General features: G+C 41.0%; 2 protein-coding genes, 1 long non-coding RNA gene and 1 other non-coding gene across 7 annotated transcripts in view; 1 reads left to right on the top strand and 3 right to left on the bottom strand.

The window, feature by feature from the left end:
- Window positions 1-3,545, bottom strand: part of LOC140316785 (zinc fingers and homeoboxes protein 1-like) — a 12,641-nt gene extending 9,096 nt beyond the window's left edge. The window contains exons 1-4 of one of the 3 annotated variants that reach the window (XM_072394756.1): window positions 3,463-3,545; window positions 1,221-1,552; window positions 625-1,088; window positions 90-299 (exon numbers count right to left, since the gene is read on the bottom strand). In XM_072394756.1, the coding sequence (XP_072250857.1) occupies window positions 90-299; window positions 625-1,088; window positions 1,221-1,434 (888 nt within the window). In that variant the 5' untranslated portion in view covers window positions 1,435-1,552; window positions 3,463-3,545. The other 2 variants (XM_072394754.1, XM_072394755.1) reach the window with 2 other exon arrangements.
- On the top strand, window positions 3,458-16,897 carry LOC140316791 (uncharacterized). Its single transcript, XR_011917344.1, has 3 exons — window positions 3,458-3,532; window positions 7,973-8,101; window positions 16,618-16,897. It is a non-coding gene; the product is annotated as an uncharacterized lncRNA (long non-coding RNA).
- On the bottom strand, window positions 4,786-21,192 carry LOC140316782 (ATPase family AAA domain-containing protein 2-like). Of its 2 annotated transcripts, none has more exons than XM_072394750.1 (29): window positions 20,826-21,192; window positions 19,702-19,856; window positions 19,394-19,449; window positions 19,091-19,301; window positions 18,829-18,910; window positions 18,578-18,659; window positions 16,969-17,151; window positions 16,594-16,714; window positions 14,975-15,076; window positions 14,518-14,626; window positions 13,672-13,787; window positions 13,125-13,299; window positions 12,563-12,651; window positions 12,270-12,429; window positions 11,807-11,897; window positions 11,317-11,494; window positions 11,032-11,168; window positions 10,668-10,800; window positions 10,167-10,353; window positions 8,220-8,405; window positions 7,952-8,087; window positions 7,349-7,545; window positions 7,050-7,209; window positions 6,814-6,936; window positions 6,531-6,698; window positions 5,724-6,437; window positions 5,465-5,598; window positions 5,150-5,278; window positions 4,786-4,993 (listed from the first exon to the last, which is right to left on the bottom strand). In XM_072394750.1, exons 1-29 carry the CDS (start codon window positions 21,024-21,026, stop codon window positions 4,964-4,966), a joined length of 4,545 nt encoding a protein of 1,514 aa, XP_072250851.1. In that variant the 5' UTR covers window positions 21,027-21,192; the 3' UTR covers window positions 4,786-4,963. The 2 variants fall into 2 exon arrangements, with proteins under 2 accessions (XP_072250851.1, XP_072250852.1); XM_072394751.1 differs by having other exon boundaries at window positions 19,091-19,271.
- Window positions 9,875-10,008, bottom strand: LOC140317464 (small nucleolar RNA SNORA5). The gene has a single exon (XR_011917763.1). It is a non-coding gene; the product is annotated as a small nucleolar RNA SNORA5 (small nucleolar RNA).

The following is a 21,192-nucleotide window of genomic DNA, read 5'->3' as shown; positions in this document are numbered from 1 at the left end:
ATCTACAAACTGACACAAACAGGTGAAAAATGAATCTACCCACACACAAAAAAATCTTCACAGTTTTCTTTTCTTTTCTTTCCTTTTACCTTGATCTGCTCCTCTGTGAACTGTGTCTGTGCTGCCAGGCTGCTGATTTCTGCCATGGATGGGTAAGGAAACTTCTTGTAAGTGCTGCCCAGAAGAGGGTTGGTGTCCATAGCTGCACTGTAGGAGGGGATACTGCTTAGGGGAATCAGTAGCTGTGGCTGAGCCGCTGCCGCTGCTGCACTCTGCTGGGCCTGAAAGGCAGAAAGCACCTGGAAGCAAAGAAAAGTGAACTGAGAAATACCGTGGCTGCTAATGTGACATACTGGTAAAAGTCAAATCATGCATGAGCTCTATTTGGCAAGTGACAGTCCGGTTGTATTGTTCCCTGAACTAAACATTCATCAACTGCAGGCCTGCTGTTAATGTTTAACTTAATCCCGGCATCCTTTTTTCAAAATCTTCCAGAGGTTTTTATATCTCCAAGCTGCTGTCGAGTCTGGAAACATGTATTTGACCTTTCACATGCATAAACATGGCAGTCTTACAACAAAGCCACTGAAAAATGTACCAAATGTAATAATCTTCATTCTCTACCTGTGCCAGGCCAGCAGGCAGAATAGTGGGGTTTAAAATGGATGATTTCCTCTGCTGTTCCGATGGCGAGCTGACCAGGAAGCCACCTCCCCCAAACTTCATGGGGTCATGAAGAAACATCTCCACAGGTGTCATTGGTCCCAGTGGGGCTTCAATAGGCTCCTGCTCTCCACTCAGCTCCCCGTCACCACCTCCTGCCAGACCCTCTGTTGCCTCATCAGCTGATTTTAGGGAGACAGCAATTTTCTTGGGTTCAGATTTGGTCTTCATCCTCATGATTGGAGTCTTGCTAAGAGAGATGGCAGAAACAGCTGCAGGGTCTGCTCCGCCCTCCTCAGGTGAATCACTCGGCTGTTCCTGGATCGGCTGATCGCCAGTCGGATCCTGAGGAGGATCAGTGGCTCTGCACTTCAGTGAGGAGCTGATGACTGTGTTGTCCTCAACAGTGGAGACACTGGCTTCATCTACAGTGGTGATAAGAACAGTTTGTTTGGGCATGTATTTCCAATGTGTTTTTTTCGTCAGTTTAGATTTACAATAAGGTTGGGTGTCGGCCTAGAAAGTGGCCTTGTTAATTATCCGTAACAGACACTCACCTGCATCAGGTGGTGTGGGGACAACCACTACAGCGTGACCAAGCTCCTCTACAGTCGGCCCCCCCTCTGTTACCTCCTTCACCTTCCCCTCGTCCTTCTCATCCCCCGCCTCTTCCTCCTTTGTCCTTTCTGTTTTCTCCTCAACAATTTGCTGCTCCACCACATCAGAAGGCAGCACCATGCACGGTGTGGTGGATTTCCGGCGACTCGACATTGTCAAACCAAACAGTTCACTTCGACTTGAGGTAAAGACGATCTGTGGCCGAACTGTTGAGGTTCACATATTGTACGTAGATGAGCTCACATGCCAGGGTCCTGGATTTGATGGTTTTCTGATGGGAGAAACAAAACAAAAGTCACACAGAAGACTTGACGCTCGAGATTTTACGTTTAAATCAACGGTTGTTTAATTTGCTGCAACAGTGAGGAAACATTGTGGGTGACAAGAGGCCAACATACAGAAAACATGTTGTGTATGTCTATAGCTTTTTGAAATGGCTGTTTTGTATATATAGAATATCTGTCGCTTTTAGAGACACACTGTACCATTCTTCAAATTGATTGTAAATGTTACTCTTAATAAAAATCTATAGCTGCTTATGGTCAATGGCGTGATATGCAATAATATGCAAATAAAAAAAAAATTTCCAACTAACTGTAGGTAAATGAATCAGTGACAATGTGTAAATCATTAAAGTCGGTCCTGTCTGTGCACAATGACTTATTTGGGGGCTTTTTACTGTGACTCAGAAAATTGCTTCAAGCTACTGCGCTTTGTGACAGACTATAATAATTATATTCAAAGACTAAATGACTACTTGACAAACATGATTAAAGTAATGTGTTTACAACTAATTAATATCTATAAAATCAGTATCCGGGGTTTCAGATTTAATGTCAAAGACTCGAAAGTCATCAGTGAGTAACAGTACGAACCAGTCAGTAGGAAAAAAAGAAAAGAGAAGACTGGGTCTCTTTGCTATTGAGCTGCGTCATGTCATCAGGCTGTTACCCACTTGACTCACGTTAGTAACACAAGGAGAGCTCCTAGAAAAGGAATGATATGCACAATTTAGCGTACTAAGAAAGGACAAAGAGATAAGGTGGGATGTGGAAGTGTAAAGCATCAGTAGGGTGAGAAAATAAAGGGATGTTTATGTGAATGCTGTGTAAGGATACAACAAAAACTATCCATACCATGTGGGCAAGGAAGGTTGCCCAAAGAGTTCAAAGTGGACTGAAAGAACAGGCTTCTGTTAACTTTAATCACCCTCCACCACCAAACCAAAATGACTGGCTTAAGCCTCCAGGTATATTTTGAAAAAGAGTATACCTCTGTATAATATCAAATTAAGAATACATGATTGACTTTCAAGTGCAACCTTTTATCCTGTTCCCTCACAGGTACAACTATGGAACAGGAATACACAATGAAGAAAACCAGAGGACTTTGGAGGCTTGGATTATTTCAGTAATGTTCGTAATAACCACATGAGAACACTACAAAAATAATTTGAGTAAGACAAAGATTAACCTCCTTTTAAATTATGACACACATTGCCTCCTTAAAACAAAACATGTGCCTTTTAATTTATAGTAATAGCAGTTTTGTCTCGATGGTTACTGTCGTGTGTACTATCAAGTCATGCCAGTGACACAACAAATGTGTAAATATTCACCTGTAATACAATTGTATTATGCTTTGGTCCAACCTTTCATGTCTTGCTGCTGGTTAAATCTGTGTCAGTTCATTATGCAGTGGTAACAACTGTGTTCACGATGCTGTGTTGCTCTGCCATCGTGATTTCATCTGAATTGAGTTAGCAGCATGATATTGTGGAGGTGTGAGCTAGCCAATTCAAAATCATTAAAGTAACGACAAAGCAACCACTGTTTTTTATATAAGGAGGTCTAAATTAGCTCTACAGCATCCAGTCTACAGATAATTTGGGCCAACTAGCCAATGTTAGCCGGGCCAGTCATTATCACTTCTGGCGGTAAACTTGCTACAACTACAGAAATGTGCACTGTGTTGCTACCAGGCTGTGGAGACGAAGCGTGGAGTGATTTCCTGAGTCTCGTCTGAACAGCCTCCAGGTTGTCTCTGGTGGTATCTGTCGGTGTTTCTCCTTCCCCAGGCTAACCATTCAGAACCAGCCTGGCCGGAGAGGCAGCAGCGTCAACGCTATTAGCGCTCGCGGGTCTCCCAAAACCCAGTCGAGTGACGGACAGACAGACGGACCGGTCTAACGGCTAGAGCTCTCGTTTGCAGATGCTCGAAACACCGGACATCTCTCTCCTCGTCGGAACAGGTTATTTTACGCCAGAGGCGCGTCTTTGTGAAAGTTTAGACATCAAGCAGACGGCCAAGCAGCTATTCATGACTAGACCGTCGGTCCTATGTTGTTTGCCGACCTAATTCTCAGATATTTTTTTAACGACTGATTTTTTTAATGATCAAACGGCGTCATCATTCAATGTGATACGTCCTGACGTCATTCCTCGGCGACTTTCGGGGCTCTAAAAATGTAGGGAACTTGGCAAAAATGCCTACTTTCATACTACTACAGCCAACATTTCAGGTGGTTGAGTAAACTATTAGAAGTCTACAAAGCAATAGGGTGTTCAAAAGTGTGCAGAGGACCGTAAAAACATTCACTTTCCGTTATGGCATTCTGCCAAGATGTCCTTAAATGACCTGTCGGGGCAGTTTGAGAAGCTACTTAAGGACACCACTGACGCTGCGCGTCTCCTTCATTAGAGCTGATCCAGTTTACGGCTGCTGTTCAGTCACTTCGCCTGCCTATTACTTTTATTTTCTTTCATGTGATTCAGACGCTTAAAATACACTCACAGCAATGCGAAAGTAAAACAATAAAAAGGGGGAGTTGAAGATTCTTTGAGTACAACTTGGAAAATTCATGATGCATATTAATTAGCTAAAATGATTTGAAAAATCTTGGTATACCTATGTACAGTATATAATCTGCTTTGAATAAGCTGTATACAAATGGAGATGGTGACATTTATCTTGGGTCAGATACCCCAGAGTACTGGTATTTCCACAATATAAGCATTCAGTTTCTTCAACGGAGATCATCCCAGTTAAGCAGTTAGTCAACGCCAACACCTGCCAAATACCAGATGCCCTGTTTTGAACAATGTTACACAAAACTTGATACATTTACTGACCTAGTTCATCCAAAAAGCGCAGATGATATTAACTAAATGTTCCCACACTTTGCGTACAATCCTTTAAATGATCTTTTGTAATGACAGTTGACATTTCCTCACCCAGTCTGACTTTAAATCCATCACACAATGCAAGAATAGGATTACCAGCATATGGCAACATCTGTAGAGAACACACGGGAATTAAAAGTAAACACAATGATTTCCAATCCAACTGTCACTTGTGGTGGTCCATCGAGTAAAGATTTGTTAGAAAAGATGGGAAAGGCTGGATTATCAGTGGTGACGTTCTTCACAAAACACAAACATTTTACAGTCCAACAGTTCTAGTTAGACAGACATTTTGAGCTCACATAAATGAAACAAACAAATAAAGGATTTGGAGGAAGACATTTAATTACATATCAACAAAAAAATACGATTATACAAAGTGTAAGTTAAAGCACAAACATAATGTTTACAGATATCTATGAAAATAGAACCAATGTTTGTATATTTACACAGCTGAGAAGATAATGATCATTTTTAAAAATGGTTTTCCTGTAGAAAAGTCAAAAGTCTTCAATCTCTTGTTCCAACTCCTAATAAAACAAAGACAGCGACAGAACAGCAGATTAAAAACATTCAAATAACCGAGGCACAACTGTTAAATTAAAAATAAAGCCTCTGATCAACTCTGGCAGTATAAATGGAACACATTTATTACTCAGATAAAATGCAGGAAATGTAGAACAAACCTGTATTAGTGCAGTTTTATTGTAGTCTCGTCTGTGTCTGTAGATGCTCTGACAGAGCAGGGCATAGAGTTTCTCCAGCTTGTAAACCTCATAGCCTTCAGTCTTTGACACAACCCTCTCCAAGAGCTCCTGAAACATAACACACACACAAACACAAAAAAAAGACCACCAAAGGCGTTATATGTAGAAAACATTTTAGCTTCATGTCCTCTCTGGCAACAATATCAGGAAAGACTAATCTTCACTTTCACCATCTTTTTTTCTTTCGTGTCATTAAAAACAAGTCATCGCAAACAATTAGGGAGCATGGCGCACTTTTAATTTGTCTCTGTCCACAACCAGAGGACGCGTCTCGTGCTCCAGGATCTGCAGAGCTTGGTCCACACTGATAATCTGCTGCTGCAGCACAGAGTTTTTCAGAGCCCGTGTCATTCGCCTCACGTTGCACTCTAAGACAAAATACACACAAAAAGTGTACAATATTAACCATTCATAACAGTGTTTGGTATAGAGAGATAATGGCAGTATTTTTCTTTAAACTATCAATGAATTAACTGTCTTCATATCAAACAACCTGTGCCTGTGTCAGTCTCTCCTGTGGCGGCTGCAGAGGCATCTGTGGTGAAGGCTTCTGTTGTGTCCACCTCCATTGGTTCTGCAGGAGTCGGCTCTGCTTCCTCTACTGTAACCATTTTGCTTTCTGGTTCTTCTGCTGCAGACTGACTCCTCACAATCTGAGTTTCGGACTGATTTTGAGTGATAGTTTCTTCTGTTGTAGTATTCTGAGGATCTCCCTCTGTCTCTGTGTGGCTATTCTTGTTAATGTTCACGGAGGTGGTTTCATGGTTCTCATCTCCTCTGTTATTTTCATTTTCAGATAATCCTGACTGCTGACTGACAGCTTTGTCTTTTTCGCTCTGCACTTGGCTGTCATTTTCTGTTTTCTCTTTCTCACACAGAACAACTTCATCTTCAGTGGCTGCTTTCATCTCTCGCTGCACGTCCTCCTCCTGACTGTTCTGTGCTCTTGCATTTGGCTCAGAACTACCTTCTTGAGGTGCAACAGGTTCTGGCTCCGTTTCATCAACTGAATGACCCTTCTCTGCTCCATCACCCTCATGATGCTCCGCCTCTCCTCGTTTCTCAGCTTCATCTTCATCCTCTCCATCTTCTTCGTCCTCATCAGAACCTAACTGTGCATCATCTCTTGACACAAGAGGAGAAGATTTCTTCTTTGCAATGTAGCCATTAGACCAGCGCTTTTTCCGGCGTTTTTTGTTCTTTTGGACTGGAAGAACAGAGAAAATCAAATTTCTCTGTTGTACTTCTTCAACCAAATCACTGATAACTACTTTTTTCTGCAATCAACAAGAATTCTTACCTGTGTTTTTGGGTGTTGTAACAAAAGTTGCATTAGGGACAGCTGTGACTGTGGATCCATTCGGCTCTCTTTGTGGGGTCAAGTCAGTGATGTTGGCATCTGCTGGGGGTTTGGGCTGTTTTGGAAGGACATGGTAGAAGGAGGGAGTAAATCGTACCGTGGAGCAACCTGTGAAAGTCAAAAATAATAATTCAGTATATAAATAGATTATCAGATTCTTCTTTACAAGATAAGAATGTTTTTCCTTAGCCAACTAACACACACACACACACAAAGCATTCACCTCTTGTCCTGTGTGACTCTTTGATCTCCTCACAAATTTTCTCAAAATCTTCATCTAATTCCTCTCTGATGATAGCATGTACAGTGTCCTTCAATGCACATGCTCTGTGGCGGATTTGGCGGTCTGGAGGAAACACAGTCAATGTTAAATCAGTTAGAATGCAAATTGCAAAGATAATAATCTATTACTGGAAGAATCAATATTCTATGCTGCTCTTGTGCATGTATGTGTGGTACCTGATGGGTCTCTATCTGGGTTGTATTCAAGAGCATTCTGCCAGATGAGATCCACATCCTTGAGAAACTCTTTGACTGTCCCATACTGATGGAGGTCTATCTTAGATAGAACTGTTGACAGGTCCATAGGCTTTTTGATCACTTCAGCGTAATCTGGAACCTACGTGGCAATATTCAAGTGGAAGCATATGGGGTGAAATGATCAAACACAAAACTTTTACAAATAAAATCAGCGGATACAACCATCGGTGCAAGTAGCATGTGATTAACAGGATACTGTTCAGCCATTTATGTCCTACCTCCTCTAAATCCACTGGTTTTGTAAAAGCTTTGAAACGTTTATCCTGAGACAGACGATTTGTGACATCACGCAAAAAAAGACGAAGTTCCCTGAGGGTGTCTTCTTCTTGCTCGTCCAATCGCTGGCTCTCCTCTTCCGTTAGCTGACGTGGGGGAGGTGGAGAGGCAACTGGAAGCACCTCCAAAGCATGGAGCACTGATGATTCGGGAGACACAATCAAGCCATAAAATAAATGACTCCCCAGAGGCAAAAATTAAAAAGTATGCATCTTTTTTAACATCCACTTTCTCCCTCCAGTACCACTAAATAAACAGACTTTGATTTTTTAAACGAAAGTATGATATAATTTTTTAATCTTTATGTGTTCATGCTTTTTGCACAGCCATAACATTGTTGTATCATGTTAGCCTAATATGTGTATTCTCAACCCTATCCAGTTTCTTCTTATTTTTTCCAAATCACAAAAAGTCATTTCAATTAAAAAAAAGAAAAAAAAGAAAGAAAGAAAGAAAGAAAGAAAGAAAGAAAGAAAGAAAGAAAGAAAGAAAGAAAAGAGAAGTAATTTTTTAAATGCACGAATCACATCAGTCTACACTCTTACCAGCTTTCTTTCTTGAGGCAGGGGCTTTTGCAGCCTGGTTGAGAATTACATCCTCAAAGAAGTCCCGTCTCTCTCGGCTGGTGGGGACCTGGATATGAAAAACCTCTCCATATTCGACCCGAAACAACTCCTGCACCTGAGACAACAAAGGTGAGAGGTGATTAATGTCGTTATAACCATACAACTAATATTCTAAGTTTGTCTACGTTGACAAAAACTGCAAATGCTTTGTTCCAGTGCATGACCACCATAATGCTTTCTTCCATACCTCCATACTGAGTTGGTCATAATGGAGGCTGCAGGTAGCCAACAGCAGTATAGGAGAGAAGGCAGGGATGGAGCTAAGAAGGCTCAAGAAGGTAGCCCTTAAGGCAGGACCCACTGTGTCCCACCACTGTCCAATGTGGGGGATGTACAGGATACTGGGAGAGGTACGCTTGGCTTCAACAAAAATCTGCAGAGTGTATAACACAGGAACACACATTTATGGTACTGGTCATTATAACAAGAAGAATTACATTAAGAAAAGATCAAGAAAGAACAGAACAGAATGACCTAAAATCAGTTGAATGAAAACTGTTTCCTTGTTGAAAAAACAAATATAGCATAATAACTGAAGCTGGAATAATAGACCAATAAAAGACCCTGGACAGATCGCCAGTCCATCACAGGGCCACACAGAGACAAACAAGCTCACACTCACTCCTGGGAACAATTTTGAGTCACCAATTAAACTAACATGCATGATTTTGGACAGTGGGGGGAAGCCAGAGTACCCAGAGAGAACCCACGCATACACGGGGGGAACTCACTCCACACAATCCCCAGCAGGATTTGAACCCTAATCCTCTTGCTGTGAGGCGACAGTTTTAACCACCACACCACCGTGCAGCCCAGACTAAAACCAACTTTGACTGTATAGAGGCAATATTTAAAGAGTCAAGGTGTTCTTCACACTCTGTCCTCCATTGTTGTTTACGTCACAATACCTTATGGGCAGTAGTGACTTGATATGTCTGGAAGCTGCAACTTGTCCGGTCTCTGGGTGCTACAGTGGTATGACTGTATATGACTTTCATACAGCCTTTTCAATTTGAACTCAAGCCCAGCAAACATAGTGAAGCCAACACTGAAGATATTTCTTGAAATATGCACCAAAGTGGAGACGATCAGAGGTGGGAATTGGAGAGTGAAGCAAGTTCTATTGTGTCTGTGCAACATCTTCCTTTCACTGCTAACGGAGGAGCTCTGCCATCTGTCATCAGTTGTTCAAGGTAAACACATTTTAGTGAGCCAAAAGCTGCTGTGACTCTGACTGAGGAGAGCTTCACACTGGTTAGTACAAAGCTCAAGTCCACATCGTTAATATGTAACACAACTTAAGTTTACGTTTTTTGCATTTGAATTTTGATTGTTTTCAAATTCTGAATGGCTGAGAACAGTGTTAAATTTAAAAGAATCGAAACCAAGAGCTGCCGTTTGAATCAAACTGTTGGGAAAGCAGAGTTCACTCATTTATCATTTGGAGTCAATGTGGGACAAATTATTTTCACCACTCTTAGTTCACAGTCCTCTTTTGCAACAAGCGACAAGTGTGAGCTCCTTCCCACTAGCACAAGTTGGGAAAAGTTTTTTTTTTTTTTTTTTTACATCCATCCATCTACCATTTGCTCTGTTAAGACTTGTGTTTCCCCCCTTTTGAATATAAACTACAACCAAAAGCAAAAACAAGTGGAATTGAATCTATACTTTAACTGTTGACTGATGAAAGTAGAAACCTAACTGAAACTGTATCTATCAAGTTTAGAAATGTATGTCTCATCCTTTGGATGCCATTTGGAAAATTTGATAGTTTAGGTCAAGCTAAAAACATTTCCAGGGTAACCAAAGGTAACCAACATTTTTCTTATCACAGCAACAGGAACTTGTCTGTAGTACATATTTATCCCCACCTCCCAGAACAGAAGAAGGTGGGGCCCATGAACTACAGTTTATGTGGCAGCCATATAGGCCAGTGAGGTCCACTCAGAGAACACACTGAATTTGACAAGGCTGCAACAGTGAAGTACCTCCTGACTACCTCAGCTCTAAAAGGGCTCTGCTTTTGTAAGATCTTGTGTTTATGAAAAAAATACAACACAACATACATTAGTTACAAATTATTTACTCTAAATTCATTATTTATCTGTTTCAAACATCTTGGTAGCTCAGTTACCTGCGCACAGATTTCTTCAGGGGCCATTGCGCTGGCTCCAAACAGCACAGCCATGTCCAGAGTGTACACGGTGAATTTTTCCAGGGCATGGAGAACAGCAGGAGCCAAATGGGAGTTCTGACCTGAGCCTGGTCTGCCCTCCAGCAGAAGCCTGGGACGGTAGGAGGTCGGCTGGCTCAACACGCTTCTATTCAGGAGAGATGAGGAGAGGTTTCCATTCATTTCCAGTGAACCTTTAAATAACTTTTTATCTTCCTGAGTTTTATTAAAATCTAGGTCACCGTCTCTCGCTGGCTAATGGAACTTCTCAAATAAAGCAAAAACAGACTACATATAACCATACTCAAATAGATGAAAGCCATCAATTACATAGTGGTGAATCCAATAATAAAACAAAAGTTTGTTCCTGTAGATTTATAAGATTTTTAATTCAAATATTATGAGACAATACTTTTCACAAATGTATAATCCATCATATCATAATCTAAAACAAAGGTCTACCTGTTGAGGTTCAGGAGGCCATTAGCAGCAGGTATTTTGAGGTGAGACTGTGAGGTCGGTCCACTGGACGAGACCTCAGAGTCTTCTTCCTCACTAAACATCTGGTCATCATCAGACACTCCACAGGCCACATCTGGAAAAACAATCACTCACAGTAGGTACAACTCAAGTCCAACTGATACTCCTCAAGATTTTGAAGTTAACCTCCAACCTTGGTGTCTTGCATTTTGTTAATACAGAACATAGCTGCAATAATTTTGTCAGCTTAAAGGAAGAGTGCAAAATGATGAAACGTTTAGGAGAGGGACAGAAACAATGAAGGTGAAAGCAGAAGGGGTGAAAAACAGCAAGAAAAAGACTGCACCTTGTCCTCTCCTCCTCTTTAAGCCCTGCTCAGCGTGTGGGAACACTCTGCTGACTGTGTGGAGGATGTTCTTCAAGGTGGAGCTCAGCAGAGGACGAATGGCAGGTATCAATGCTTTGGCTGGTGACACGACTGCCCTAAAGAAGATAAAGGAAGGCAATCGGCTTCACAATTGTATGCAGTAAGCAGACATACAGACTGTGAGAATGGTGTTCACACTGTAATAAATAAAAAAAATAAAAAGCACTATGGCATTACATTTTCTTCAGTTATCTAAAGGTCTACCTCTGAGCAGCCGGCACCATCTTGGACATTGCGCACATAAAGTCTTTGTTAGTGATGACAATGGAGTTCACATCCAGAACAAGTTTCTGTGACGACGAGTAGATCTGTGGGTAGCGACGTCGCAGAGCACACAGGGCTGCCTCTGAACACACTGCCTTGATATCTGCTCCACAATACCCTGAAAGACAATCAACTTGTTGCTGGCCTGCAAGACACTCAGTAAATCTCTAAGTCCTGAGTGAAAAACCTTTCTGTAGAAATTCATAAATGGAGTAAAAAGGATCTCATTGGCTGTGAGACTCAAACACTTTCCCCTTGGCTTATGCCAGGAAAGTAGTGCTTTTAAATGGATAAAAGTAACTTTCTTCATTTTCACACCCAGTTATACAGCATGGAAAGCTTGAGCACAGAGGCGGTTTTGCAGTAAACCGTGGGTTCATCTTGCACGCTGCTGCTAAACATCATTTTGCATCAGTGTACGCAAACTTACCGACACATTTATCTGCAAGTTCCTCCAGGAAAGTGTCAGAGGGTGGAGGAGTCCATTGTCTTGTGTGGATCTTCAGAATGTCCTTTCTTGCCTTCCGTAAACATCAGAGCATCAAAAGTTAATGTTCAAAACAAGTAAGTTTGCTCGCTGGGAACTGTTTACTGCAGCAGTTATAAATCACATGAGAGCTTTCTGTAAGTTGCTGCTCTACAACCTGAAGATGCCGCTCACTTTAAAATACCTAACAGTACAAAGAACATTACTAAAATGACTGCAAATTTAACATTTTTCTTCAAATGAAAAACAAATTAGGAGCTTGATTCTCTTGTCAAGATGTTTCTATCAAAGAAAGCTAGATAAAACGAATACGACTGTTCCACATAACATCCTGTTAACGCTGGTTTCTAAAGATTTGTGACACGCTGACAGCATCTTCTTAGATAAGATTATTAATATATCTCACTTCTCGGTCTGGCAGGCCGAAGAGGAACTCTCTATCAAACCGTCCTGGTCTTCTCAAAGCTGGGTCGATGGAGTCCAGTCTGTTTGTTGCTCCAATTACAACAACTTCTCCTCTGCTGTCTAATCCATCCATCAGAGCCAGGAGGGTCGACACAATTGAACTGCGAAAAAAAAAAAAAAAAAATTTAAATGCTATTCAGCACTAGCCTCCCTGTAATAGAGAGAATGTGCACCGAGTTCAAATTCCAGACAGTGGAGTTAACTTCATGCATGGACTGCATTAAGTCAACTCACCTGTGGATCTGGTCCTGGCGGCTGGACCTGACAGGAGCCAAACCATCAATTTCATCAAAGAAGATGATGGCTGGACGCATCTGATAAGCCTAGAAAGAATTCAGAAGGAATTTCAATCACCTTTAGATGGCAATTCGTTCACACTTTATAACAAAATTATACAAGCATCTGTGTAGCTAAATCATATATATAAGCTGATGTATTTGAAATTCTAAATGGCAATGTCCAAAACAGTCGATTGCCAAATGCATGGACTCCAATGGAGGAATTCCCATGAAGTTGTTATTGCAATGAAACACATGACAGCTTAGCCTTTCATGGCATTATCTATTCAAATAATTGTTTTGTTATTAGTGAAAAAAATTATTATCCTTGTATTTGACAATTGAGCCTCATATAAGAAACAATACTAAAAATCAAAAGCCGGAAAAGTTCATTCATTTGGTGATTGACTGTTTTGGACTACAAAGATGGAGGGCCAAAGTTTAATTCTGGCACTAGTTTTGCTTTAAGTGACAAGTTCATGTTTTTGTCAAAAATATGTATGAGGAGCTCAGTTTACCTGGTCAAACAGTAGTCGTAACTGTCTCTCAGATTCTCCCACCCACTTACTAAGACAGTCCGCTCCCTTCCTCATAAAGAATGAAACCTTTCTTTCTCCCTGACTGCACTCATTGGCCAGAGCTCTGGCCACCAGGGTTTTCCCAGTGCCTGGAGGACCATAAAATAGGCAGCCCCTGAAGACAAGAGAAAACAGAAATGATGTTCAAGGGAGAGGCGAGACTGATAAGAGACTCTTCTGGACAAGCAGAAAAAAACAGAACAGTTAGGAAAACTTGGAGTGACACAAAAGCACAGAAAAGAGTGTGAGAACAAAAGTAAAACACACAAACAAGAAACGCACAGTGAGCGCTGGCAGCGGCTATCAAACAGAGCTGAAATAGAACATTAAACACTGAGTGAAGCTTATCTACAAAAGTCTCTTTAGCTCAGACAACGTTTGTGGTTTTTACCCATTTAAAAATAATGTGCAACTCCAATTGGTGATATTTTGATGCACGCGAGAAAGCGCAACACGTCCTCTTGTGCACAAAACACACATTTCTCACCTTGGTGGTTGTATCTTGAACCTCTCAAAGACCTCTGGGTAAAGCAGAGGGAACACCACCATCTCCTTCAGAGCTGAAATGTGTCTGCTCAAACCTCCGATGCTGTCAAAGCGCACCTACGACAGGTGCATAACTTGGTTAATACATTTCCTAACACAATATTTTTAACATGTAAAATATGGTCTTCCTGTGTTTTACTCACAGGAAAAGAAACAATATCATAGCTTGTATAATAGCTTACATTCTGGTAAATAACAGACAATCCCCGAGTTTACGTGGGGTACTTTTAATCAAATGAATAGTCCAATCAGTAGAAGATCAGATTAATCCGATCTGGCTCAATCAGAATGGATTTTTAAATCAAATCGAGAGGAGTGGTGTAAACCCTTTGATAATCTAAACAACAGGAAAAAGTTACCATTTATAAACTGATTTCTGACCGTTTCTCTTATTAGAATAAACACGCTGATGCCTGAACCATGGGGCGAGCACCAATTTGTCGGCGATATTAGAATAGATAAAGATTGCTGAACATCTTGATGAAATATTTTGGCAACGCTCCATTCCTAATCGGTAAATTCAGTATAGGCAACTCTTCCCCTCCGAGTTTCATCCACGGGCTCCTTGTCTGCTTCTGGACAGGTTGCAGAGTGAAGTGAGCTGTAATGCTCCACTTCTACTCTCTTTACTAATTCCTTAATCAGAATGTTTTCAGTCAGACTGAAAACAAGATTTAGAAATATGGCTGTTGTTTATGATAATGTTTTTAAATGTCCCTGTTTGAGGAAGAAAGAAAAAACAGCTTGGAAATATGCTGTTATTTGCAGTGTCAGCCTCTCAGCTTACCGTCTTGTCTATGTGCATGGGGTCCACATCAGCAAGGCTGGCTCCGATCTTCATTCTGTCCTTCTGGATCCCCAGCAGGTCTTCTTTAACAAGGTTCATTGGCAGACATCTTCATGAAACACGTGAAATAAATACTGGGACTTAATCAATGTCCAATATCCCGTAACTCGCTGGCCCAACTCTATGCGTTAATATTACACCAGGATTTAAGCATTACACCAGGATTTGTCACATGACAGGGTGATGGGGTCTAACACTTTGAAAAATTTGTTTCAAAGAAGAAGACTCTTTTAGAAGACATGTGGTCACTATGAGTATTTCTAGGAATAAAGATAAATTTTCCAGCTTTATGTGTCACAGGAATTAAAACATGTTCCAGTGAACTTCAGACCGTACACTTGTTCGATATAACTTTGCATTCGAACACCGATGCAGATGTAGCAGCTGCTGCTCTCACCTGTTGACCGACCTGCTCCTGTTCTTACTCCTGCGTCTCTGGAACTTCTCATCGTCTGAAGAAGAGGATGTGGAGTCGCTGCTATGGATGGCATGTCTTCTTCTGCCAGGTCAAAAGATGCAAAGCATACTTTCTTTGATATAAAAAGAGCCAACATCATGCCGAAATGTCACTCTTTGCAATGTGTCAAGAATTAATGCCTGCAGGGGCGTTCAATACTGAAAGGCTGATTTGCATCAACGGCTGCAAATGATACCATCACCATGTACAAAATCTGACCGATACAACATAACAGAAACAAAATTGGATTCGTGTCAGATGTGATGTCCCCTTAACCCTTACAAGAAGCGTTTGATGCACATTTGATGTGCAAGAGACGTACTTTTCAGTCAATTGTAGAAAAAAGTTTTCTTTTTCAAAAAAACTTTTAAGGTGCAAACCTATCAAAAATATCTTCATTCTATGGGCTTAAATTTATCTAAAAAATAACTGCAAATGCCGCATTCACCCCACTCACACACATTCTTACAGCACGTCTTAAGATACTTAACTACGTGCTTTCTAATCATTCACACACATTCATACCCCCAATGATACACTGGGTGGTAACGTGGGGTTCAGTGTCTTGCCCAAAGACGCTTCGACATGTATCCTGGGGAAGCCTGAGTCGAACCACCGACCTTCCGATTGAGCTACAACTGAATTCACAGGTGAGCTAAAAAGTAAACAATGACATAAACGTGACAAAAGGATGGATGAAATTCAGCTTCTCGTCAAAATATTTACAGTAAGGTTGCAATGATGCAGTGACTGCCTCAGAGAACTCCAACTGTTTTCACGGTTTACAGAGTAATGCAATAAATACTCTCCGTTTCAGTGACTTTTATGGTCATGAAAACAGAAACATTTTTGAGGTGAATACACTCGGTCATGATTAAAACTTCCATACTTTAGAGTAGAGTAGAATATGATGCGAGGGACAGCCATGAACGTGACAGACAGCAAAGAATAAAAGAAGATATGCAAACACAAGTCTAATAAACATCTGTTCTCACACCGTGGTACACAGCAAGACACGTGTACCGTTGCAACCCTACTTATCATGGTGCAGGCATTCATATATAGCATTACCCAAGTGTGACACCTCCCAACAACCCCATCGCTAACAAAGAGACAGACAGCACCCCAGAGACAAACTAAATACAAACTGTAAACACCGACAAAGACAAGGAGTGAGGATCTTACCGATCAGAACTACTCCTGAGGGTGGGAGGAGAAGAATCAGAAAAAAAAAAGGGGGAAAATAGGAATTTTGGGATGGCTTCAACATGAAAATGATAACCAGGTGGCAGTAAAAGACATTCTATGACAGTGAAAAAAGGGTTTGGCCAAACTTGTTTTTGTGAAACAGTCATGCTACGACTGTTTTGGTTGGAAGCAACAGTCCAGATGGCTTCAGCAACGTAACATTTGTACGTGTATAAGTTTAAAAAATTAGGATAAAATGAGACTGTTCTGCATTAGCAAATGAACATTTTCCTGTCTGAGGCAGCAAGTTGGAATATTTGATCAAAATACCATATTTCTGCATTTAGGGAAGTGTGTGCTGTCATACTAACCTGCTGGGTCTCCTCCTGTTGTAGGGGCTCCTGGGGGCTGTGGAGCTGAATCTGAACCTGCGTCTGGTGGGAGATGAGTGTTCTTTGAAGTACATGCTGCGCTTCCTGGGCTCTCTGGGTTCTGTCAAAAGATCAACAAACCTCCTCAAACACTTCAACGCCAACGTAATGCAAGAATTAGAATTTGATTAACTTCAATGAAAACACTGAAGATTTTCAGCCACATTCATCACAGCAGTCTTTCAAAGACGTTCTGCAATTGTTCTGATGTGCATTAAACAGAAATAAATAAGCATGTTTAAAATGTTGTGTCCTTCTTAGGTTGGTGACAGAGACAGTGATCAATGGATTTATTGTTCTGGCATGTGGAAATACCGTCTTGTGGGGCCTGGTAGCGAACCACAGTCTTTCTCTGCCGGAAGTCATAACGACATTGGTTTTCTTCTTCCTCATCCTCGCCATCCTCATCATCTTCTTCTTCTTCCTCCTCCTCCTCTTCTTCCTCCTCATCTTCTCCATCTTCTTCCTCGTCTTCATCATGATCATCTTCACCCCCACCTGTGAATAAAACACAAAGTCATGATGCTTTACTTGGAAGGGAGCCTGGAGTCCTAACTTTTTCTACCATCTAACCTCTGGGCCAATGTAGGGCGGCACAAATGACCACAGTGCAAAGAAAAAGGTAGAAAAAGGTGAAACTTTTCATCACCCGCAGAATCTGGATTTTTTTTTCTTTTTAAAACACATTCTGTACATAACATTACAGCTCTGACAACATTTTTATACTGGAACTATCTTTAGAGGCCAGTTTCTGTCAGATTAAAAACCACATGTGGACTTTAAAGTGCATAATACAATTACCGGTAGCTGGATGAGCTTGACATTTTTTCAACTGTGTATTTCCTAGGTTTACCAAATTTAGGAACTTTGACAAGCACCCATTACAAAAGTGACAGACATGCAAAGCTTTCTAGAGCCCTTAAATTTGCCTTTAAATTAGGAATTTTAGAAAAAACGTTGAACCAGATCCCTCAAATATAAATAACTCCCCATGCCTTAAAATGTCTGCATTTTGCCATCCTGTAAATTCACTTTTCATCAAGAAAAGAAAAATAACAGAGCAAATGATTCAAGATGGGTATATTTCTTCTTAAAAACTGCTGAATTCACTCAAAATGGCCAAACTTAGTTTTAACAGCTGATGACATTGGATAAACTGTTTTAGTCCCTCCCAAGTCTCACTACTGTCCTGCTGAACCTGAAGCTTCAACTATTTCAGTATCTTAAAACCTGCATCTCATTTTGCCCTGACCTGTCTCTCCTGCTTCCTTTTTCCTTGCTTTGGCGTTCTCCTGCTAGGTTCATTGAAGATAGTGGGGCTAGTGTTACGCTAGCTTTTGTGCTTTTATAGTCAGTTGTCTTTTATTTAAAGTTAATTAACTATGTCCTTTTTGTCCAGAAAATAAACTAGAATTTATAAGACTGGTTTGCTAAGTCAGTCACCTGACTTAAATCCAAATGAGCATGTCTCCTATACGCTGAAGAAGAAACTTAAAGGGCCCCGGAACAAAGCAGGAGTTGAAGGTGGCTGCAGAAGAAGCTTGTGACTGTGTGACTTCCCAATAATTAAATCTGGGTAAAACAATAATACCTTCAAAATTTTGAGGAACAGATACTCGAGAGAATGTATAACTGAAATTAGCTTTACAAATTAAATTAGCTTGGCAAATTCACTGAAGAAAAAGAAAAACTCTGAAATAAAAAATATTGCATTGCGGACAATTTCTAAACAAAAGCATTAAAACAAATCTGTATTTAATGAAGTTAAAAGGAGTTTCAGTGTTGGGAAAAAAATGTTCTGCAGATAGTTCTCAGCATGCCTGATGGAGACAGAGACCCCTGCATATAAAACTCTCTGACTTAATTCTCTTTAGAAAGGGATGAACTCAGGCGTGCATGCTTTATAAGGGATTTCCCATCTCACCTTGGTTATTCTCCTCAGTTTTTTTGCTCCCTGCATTTGTCCTCAGAGACCTTCTCATTCTGCCATCGTATAGGCCCAGCTGCTAAAATTAAATCAAAACAAAAGCAGATCAACTTTACTGTTTGAAACCTGTTAGTATCATACAGCAAAAAAATAAATAAATAAATAAAATAAAAGTAATAAAAAAAAAACACTTAAACACTATGGCTGCAAAGCACAATAAAGAGTTTGAACTCTGTGGTGATGATTACCTCTTCTTTAGTGTCTTTGCTCCTCAGCCTGCGTCTCATCTTCTTCATGTCGTCCATCTTTTGGAGAACAGCTTCAGCAGTGCTGAGAGACAGTGACGGAGACAATTCAACACTGTATTCAAAGTTTATCTCCAAATGATCATCAGATCATAAAAAATTACTACTTAAGACACAAAACTTTAAGAAATTTAAATTTAAATTTTCAACTGAAGCAGTGGTGGATGAAGTCAACAATACGTAGAGTGAAGGTTGCTGGACTCACTTGGTGATGAGGCGGTCATAGAGAACTGACTGGTTCCGGGAATTCAGTTTGTATCTGGTGATTCGAGAGCTTCGTCGCACCGACCCATCTTCCTCCTCCTCTTCTTCCTCAACATCTCGGCTCCGTAGGTTAAACCGACTCCTCTTTGGAGTGGATGACCCCTCCACTTCATCTGGAACCTCTGGAGAGTGGAAATATGGCACAGACCCTCCTAAAAACAGTATGCTGGCTCAACTTGCTTTGCATGCTTGATAACTATTGAGGTTCTCTGTTGTTTGTGAAGAAATCTGTAGGTTAATGTACCTGCTTGCTGCTTTCCACTGGATGCTTTACCCTCTCTCTGCAGCCTGGAGGAGTTCCTGGAAAAACAACATGCAAAGTCAAAAAATTGTTTCTTGTGTTCTTTCATTATCTCATGCATCATGCCCTGTCTCCCTCTACACCCCAGGCCAGAGTTCCTAAAAGTGTACATCTAGTTGTAAGAGTGTATCTCGCATGGAGAATCCCCTGCAATGATGTGCAAGTGTGAAGTGGAAGCTGCAGAGGAGGCCCACACCTGGTTCTCCAGTGCTCACATGTAAACAGCTGAAGTGAGTTATCCTGTGAGTTACCTGGTGCAGCAACCTTCAACTTTGTCCTCGTCCATAGGAGAGCTAGTCTTTGGCTCCGTGTCAGTAAAAGAGACATCTAGTTTAAGCCTTTGTTCTCTGGTCCTAAGAGAATGATGGAGACCACTTCCATCCTCCTGCTTTGGATCAGCATGCCCCTGATGTAGTCACAATAAATTTAAAGTTTAGACGCCATGTAGTAAGGAGGTCAATGTATCAAATGATTCTAATTAATTGCGGCTAAAGTATTTCTATGAACTCGCAGATCATAAAAGTAGGTATACATATATCAATACACATCGAAAAGGGTCCCACAGGGGCTGCAGGTGACCTCTGTTCAGCAGTAACCTCAGTGGGAGGCTTGTTATGTCTCTCAGACCGTTTGTTATGCATCAGTTAGATTGGTGTTCTTAACACATTCCCGAAAACTACTCTGAGATTAACTTTATTCTTTAATCCATACAGTTTAACATCACCACCATGCATGTATGTGTAAAAATACGCAAAGCACATGTTTAGAAAAGAGAGGACACAGTTATAACCTCATGAAAATTTCATCAGTCTACCTCACAAGATAATGCCTCACTGGGAACAGAAATATCCATTCAGCACACTTAGCAACTCGTTTTAAGGTATCAGGTAACCGATGGGTCTGAAAAGAAGGTTTATTAATAATTGAGTTGGTGAAAGAAATTATGAATTAATAAAGATATGTCACAAAATAAACCATTAAACCTCTACAACAAAAAATACCACCTATCAACATAATTAACATGCGACAAAAGGGACATTACCTGCCACACTATCAGTTCTGTTATGGGGCTATGGTGATTGACAGCAAAACATTAGGTGAATATAAGAACTATGTAATATGACAGGAGGAATAATTAATGGTCACTATATTTGAATCAACGAACGTTCAGCAACCCAAAGCGAGTCTAAGTCAAACATTATGTGATACTGATGCACAATTAGATGATCTGTCAAAGCTGTAGCTAAAAGATGGAAAGGCAGCTCGCTAGTTAGCTTAGCGCGCTAACACACCGAAGTTGCATTCAATGACAACTTATTTATCTAACAAACGGTGTTCTAACTAGCTAAACAGTTGTGTGCGTGTTTGTTCTCACGTTCACAGAGTTGTTGTCAGGGCTGCTACAGCTGTCGTTCAGGGACCGGGAAGACCGGGTGAGCCGAGCGGGCTTTCTCTGAGACGCGGGAATAAGCGACAGAAACTCGGAGCTCGCATCCAGAACAACCGTCCTCCTCTTTGGTGTAGTCGCCACCGGCTCAGCTCCGACGCTGCCGCTACTGCTGCGTAGTATCACCATCTTGACTTTTGGTCGAACGTTTATACACACTAACGACGGAAAATCAGAGGACTTATCAGGGGTTTATGGAAGCGCCAACATAGCTAGATAACAATAAATATCCACCAGCTGACTCAAGCGTCTCACGAAACCCTTGATTTCTGGCGCCATAAACGTCATCGGAGGT

This window comes from Leuresthes tenuis, unplaced genomic scaffold (assembly GCF_036924035.1).
Source record: "Leuresthes tenuis unplaced genomic scaffold, fLeuTen1.0.hap1 SCAF_10, whole genome shotgun sequence".
NCBI lineage: Eukaryota > Metazoa > Chordata > Actinopteri > Atheriniformes > Atherinopsidae > Leuresthes > Leuresthes tenuis.
The sequence above is the reverse complement of the archived record's forward strand: the minus strand, read 5'-3'. Positions and strand labels throughout refer to the sequence as shown.